Source organism: Myxocyprinus asiaticus, chromosome 16, assembly GCF_019703515.2.
Source record: "Myxocyprinus asiaticus isolate MX2 ecotype Aquarium Trade chromosome 16, UBuf_Myxa_2, whole genome shotgun sequence".
Lineage (NCBI taxonomy): Eukaryota > Metazoa > Chordata > Actinopteri > Cypriniformes > Catostomidae > Myxocyprinus > Myxocyprinus asiaticus.
The window spans coordinates 18039309-18045460 of record NC_059359.1 but is presented as its reverse complement, the minus strand read 5'-3'; the positions used below and the strand labels follow the sequence as shown (position 1 = coordinate 18045460).

The 6152-nt window shown below is 37.3% G+C and overlaps 1 protein-coding gene across 1 annotated transcript; it reads left to right on the top strand.

Annotated features, from left to right (window-relative positions):
* The first annotated feature begins 2036 nt into the window (after positions 1 to 2036).
* pou3f2b (POU class 3 homeobox 2b) lies at positions 2037 to 5360 on the top strand. Its single transcript, XM_051721147.1, is given in 2 exon segments — positions 2037 to 2115; positions 2118 to 5360. Coding segments are annotated over 2 exon segments (1269 nt in total). The 3' UTR covers positions 3308 to 5360.
* Positions 5361 to 6152: the final 792 nt, after the last annotated feature.

The following is a 6152-nucleotide window of genomic DNA, read 5'->3' as shown; positions in this document are numbered from 1 at the left end:
CAAACTGCACTTTATTTACTGCTTTTAAATAGTTCATTAAAATCAGGAGATCTCTCTCTCTCTCTCTCTCTCTCTCTCTCTCTCTCTCTCTCTCTCTCTCTCTCTCTCTCTCTCTCTCTCTCTCTTTCTTATTTTTTCTTTTTTCTTTCTTTTTCTTTTGTCCAATACATATGCTGATGTACGTAGGCCTTTCCATATCGGAGTGGAGGCGATACTGGTGACGTATGAGGCGTTGTTTAATTTACTGCTCTCTATAGCAACCAGCAGCGCTGCTGAAAAAAAATCCCCCCTCCTCGGTCGTATGCTTTTCTTTATAGAGGCTCACAGAGAAGCCAGCTGGTCAGCTTTAGACACCTGCGGTCCCAAACGGCCCACTGTTTTTGTCTCTGAAATATTCTCGTGCATGATGCGTAAAAATTGAGTTAGATTTATAGAGAAAGGTATTAAAATGTAATTTTGATTTTTGGAACGATAATCCTTTTTAATTAAAAATAAAATAAATAGTAAAATAAAAAAGTATTGCTTTACACAGAATAATAGGCTATAGGCCTACAACACAGGTGCTCCTATCTGTGAATTATAACTTCTGTTTGAACCAATTCAGCATATATGTGTTTTATGTCGGATTACGTAAATTGAAGGCAAGGCCTATAAAAAAAAAAAAAAAAAACAAAGAAAATAAATAATAATCATATTTTAGGGGTATTTTTATCAGAAAAATTGTGATTTTTTTTTTATTTTTTTTTTTTATTTTGGTATATTTTACTCATTTAGTAGGCTAAGTGTAAAAAGTGTTCTTTACAAAAAAAAAAAAAAAAGCCATGTTAACCCAAGTGTTATTTGCATGGGTCGTACTCCCACATATTTATATTTTAGGGGTATTTTTTTTTTATTAGAAATAAATATTTATTTATTTATTTGTCAATTTTACTCATTTAGTAGGCTAAGTGTAAAAAGTGTTCTTTACAAAAAAGCGATACAAATTTTAAAGCGACTGTTATTTGAATGGGCCTTACTACCACATGTTATGAAACAGAGTTATGAAACAACTTAAAGTGCTACATGATAACATTTTCTGGTTTTGATTTTTTATTTCGCAATGACAGAAGCAACAACATAATATAACAACATATACTATAGCCTATATAATGTTTCTCTTTTTAAGCAGACCTATTTTTGTTACATTACATGCTGATTTAAATAATAATTTCAATACATTAAGAAATAAAATATTTCATAAAAACAGACGTTCTATAAAATACATTTAATAGTACACACTTTTGGGTCTTTTCGTGAAGTTGCTAAATTGCCACATTGACTAATCCGTCCAGATACAGCATAATTCAACAAATCAACTGACAAATCCTCAAAGTTATTTCTGTGGTGCCTAAAAATGTATTCAAATATTGGTTTCTTTGTTTATTTGTTCTTAACAGCACTAGTGCAAAATAAGATATGAATGAAACATAATATTTTAAAATAGTAATTGTGTCACATTACTTCAATAGTATTTTCTTGTCAAAGTTTGAGTAGGCTATTTGCTAAAACTGACGTCAGCATGCTCAAACGTGAAAGTGATGCAGAAGTCAGAACATGTGTTCAGATTTTTCCTTAAAACTCCAAGCATGCTCCGTAAAGTTCACTGTATCCAAATACCTTGGTGGTTAAGCCAGCAAACGTAAAGAAAATAGCTTGCCTTATTTGACATATATATATAATTTATAATATATCATATATAATTGCTTCTTTTTTGTAAATACTTAAGTTCTGTTAAAATTGATACATAGATGACACAATCGCAAATTCCAGAACAGAGATTATAGTTTGAAAATAAATTCTAGGTTATAACAATCATAGCCTTAGATGGTCTTCGCTCCAGTCTTGGTACCCCGTCGGTCCCTCACATTTCAGAGGCGCTGCAGGACACAGAGTTCTTTTGAGGGAAAGAGGCAGTGTTGAGCTGAGACTCTCAACTATCCAATGAACTAATGGCGCCCACTAATCATGCACGTCCATCACCCGTGTTTACCCAATGAATGTTTTCGAGGGGCGGAGCGCAGGTGCGCACCGCTGCGTCCACTTGGCAAAGAGCCTGTGAGACGCCTGTGGCAAAAGAGTAACTGTCAAATGCAAGGTTCCTTTAATAGGAGCGATCAGTCCGGCTCCGAGAGTCATGGCGACTACAGCAACCAGTCATTACAGTATCCTCACCTCCAGCCCATCTATTGTACACTCGGAGCCTGGGAGCATGCAGCAAGCCACGGTTTACAGGGACGCGCAAACCCTGTTGCAGAGTGACTACTCGCTGCAGAGCAACAGTCACCCGCTCAGCCACGCGCACCAGTGGATAACAGCGTTGTCACACGGAGAAGGAGCGTGGTCGTCCAATCCCCTCAGCGAACAGGACATCAAGCCAGCGGTACAGAGCACCCGGGACGAGATGCACAATTCGGGCAATTTGCAGCATCAGTCGCGACCACCCCACCTGGTACACCAGACGCACGGTAACCATCACGATTCAAGGGCATGGAGAACAACGACGGCAGCTCACATTCCCAGCATGGCAACATCAAACGGACAGAGCCTTATCTACTCGCAACCCGGGTTCAGTGTGAACGGTCTCATCCCAGGCAGCGGACAGGGCATCCACCACCACAGCATGCGCGACGCGCACGAGGACCACCACAGCCCGCATCTCAGCGACCACGGCCATCCACCGTCCCAACACCAGCACCAGTCGCTCCAGAGTCATCACGATCACTCGGACGAGGATACGCCGACCTCCGATGACTTGGAACAGTTTGCAAAACAGTTCAAACAGAGGAGGATCAAGCTGGGTTTCACTCAGGCGGACGTCGGACTAGCTTTGGGAACGCTGTATGGAAATGTGTTTTCGCAGACCACGATATGCAGGTTTGAGGCCCTGCAGCTCAGCTTCAAAAACATGTGCAAGCTCAAGCCTTTGTTGAACAAGTGGTTGGAGGAGGCAGACTCCACATCTGGCAGCCCCACCAGCTTGGACAAGATAGCCGCGCAAGGGAGGAAAAGGAAAAAGAGGACTTCCATTGAGGTAAGCGTCAAAGGGGCTTTGGAGAGCCATTTCCTTAAGTGCCCAAAGCCAGCCGCGTCGGAAATTACTTCACTCGCGGACAGTCTCCAGTTGGAAAAGGAGGTAGTGAGGGTTTGGTTTTGTAACAGAAGACAGAAAGAGAAACGGATGACTCCTCCCGGCGGACCTCTACCGGGTACCGAGGACGTATATGGAGACACACCACCGCACCACGGGGTTCAGACGCCAGTTCAGTGAGAAACAAAATAAGGACCTATCTTTATTGACTGCCTCAGTCTTAATTTATACTTTCACATTGAGATCTAAATATGGAACTATCTTAAACGATAGCAGCTGCGGTTTAGAATATTGAGGCGGGAAAGCATAGTACATCCGTCTTCAATATTACTCGAAATTCGTACTGCTGCAAAAGAGGGGACTTGTGTGTTCCCCACACGAGCAAAGAGAGCGATTGTTCTGTGAATACCCAGCACTGTGAAAAGACGCAGATTTAAGGTGTAACCTACTATTTAACCGACACTTTGAGACGAGAGAAATGTCCCTCAGACGTGAGCACGGGTGTCCCAGCAGCCAGTTGTTTACATCTAGACCCGATAGTACACAGCGACACATTCACTGCATTGTATTACGCAGAATTAGTATGCCGCCGGAAAATGGACTAGTGCGGCAGCGTTTGACAAATACACGCCATTTTTACTTATGTTGTGAGCGAATGGGGTTAAACAACGATTCAGTAAAAAAGCATCATCCCACAGTATTCAACTAACCTATTATCTTTGGATCAGTGAAAATACATTTACATATGTCATTGTTTTTTTTTTTTTTTATATATAGTAGCCTCTTGTTATTATAATTTGAGATTTTGCCTATATTGTGGTTCACCAAGTCATGGAGACATACTGCGAGGTGCAAGGTCACACTAAACAGATGTTGTAGTCTTGGCGCCAAGAAATTAGTCTCACACAATTGATTGTAGACTCTTTCGCAGTCTTATCAATACTACATTGAAAAAAAATAAATAAAATAAAATAAATAAATAAATAAAAATAATAATAAAACCCGAGATGCAGACAGGTCACCGAAAGGCTAGAGAAAAAAGCCTGGCATTTCATTCGATGTAGTCATAATATTACATAAAATACATTTGTTTCACAGGACTCCAGAAAGTGCTGTAAATATTGTATAATTTTTAAAGAACATAACTACGTTATCCTCTCACTTGAGCACTTTTTCTTATCATTTTGAATTTGGAAGATATTTTAGCGGTTTGTTTTATTTTATTTTTCTCGTTTGTTTAACATGATTTTGCGTTTGAGTTGGTATATTTTGCCTTTATATTTATAGTCATTTACCCAAATATTGCTTGCTATCTCTTGCGTGAGTCAGTTGCTTTTTATCCCACTTTCAGCTGCTTTTTTATTAATTATGAGCTGACTTTACTATATGTTAATGTATAGTAAACAATGTTCAGTCTTCAACAATGTTAGTACTATTTTCTACCCGAGAAATTCCATATTATATATCTCAAACATTTGAATGTCTTTTTTAGTTATTTTGAAATATAATTTATTTACACAGTATATTGGATAATGGGGAAAGCAAATAATGCGACCTGCAATATTTTCGTTTGTAAATCAAACGGTTCTCCATTGTTTCATATGACAAAACGTTTTTGTGTATTTTATATTACATTGCCATCTTATATCAAAGCATATCGACTTGAAACACGAACACTAAATTATTATTGTTATTATTATTATTATTATTATTATTATGCTTAAATATTCTAATTTCACCCAACATCACTGCTATAGCCTTAAAAGGAAACTTGGATGTTTTTTTTTTTGTTTTTGTTTTTTGTCTTCATTGTGCTGGTCAGGTTCGCATTGACTGTATAGGGACATGATGCAGTGATGATTTACTGAAAATGTAAACACTGGATTGAGGAACTGAAAATATTTCTCCCTGGGGCTTGATGTAGGTCATATGTGTAAATACAATGCAAAATCAGAAATTATTGTTATTTTTTAATTTCTTATTTTTATTTTTTTTTTTGCTTATATTTGAATTGTTGTTTTGGTGTAAATTTATTTCACAGAAATTCCAGGGACATCTGTTATTACCGTGCTACTTTTTCTTCAAAAGAAAACAAAAGACACTTTTACATAGATTAATTGTCATGTAATTCTACAAAGACTGTGGGATATATTTATTTGTCTTTTTGTTTACTCTGTCAGAAAGACTCCATCAAACGTTGAACTGAATTAATTTGTGGGTATAATAAAATGCGCAGAGGTTGTGATAGAAATTGAATTTTGTTGTATATGATGTTTTCCTTAAGAATCAAAATAGTCTTTTTTATGTCGTCAGGTGTGTAATTTATGCGCTAATGTTTCGTTCAAGGTTTTTTAAGGACAACGAAAATCTAAAAACGTAAAAGGAAACAACGACGAAAAAAAAAAACGTAAAACAAAAAAAGAATATAGTAGAAAAAAGAAAGTAGAAAAAAAAAGCCTATACGAGTTCAGATGGATTAATAAAGTCGACCATTAAAATGTGTAAGCCACTAATCTAACGACTCCCCCCCCCCCCCACCCCATGTTAACATTTCTTGAGATAATAAGGACTGACAAACAAGATATAGGGACCCAAAATGTGTTGCTGAAGTACAGGTCAGTGTCTGTGAGGCCACTTTTCTGTCCGTTATACTATGCGCTGAATTTAGAGAAGGCGGTATAATCTATATAAATCTGTTTGACCAATATTTAGAATAATTGTATTCTGGGCCAATTCTTCGATCTCTGTTTTAATTTTCGATTTTGTGAAATTTTCGTAGTGTCAATTAGTTTGTAGTAGTTAACTAGTTAGTTAAGTGTTACTAGTTTGTGCCATCAAAACGTTGGCCTCGATATCTTTTATTGCATTAAATTATTTAGGCTGTTTTGCCGAACTATTTCAGATAGTTTTCAAAGCATGATAGACAATGTCGATTTAAAACAATATAATTTTGACAATATTAAACCATAAAAATGCAGATTTAGAGACAATGCCAAACACCAGTGTTCTTCATATTATATATTTC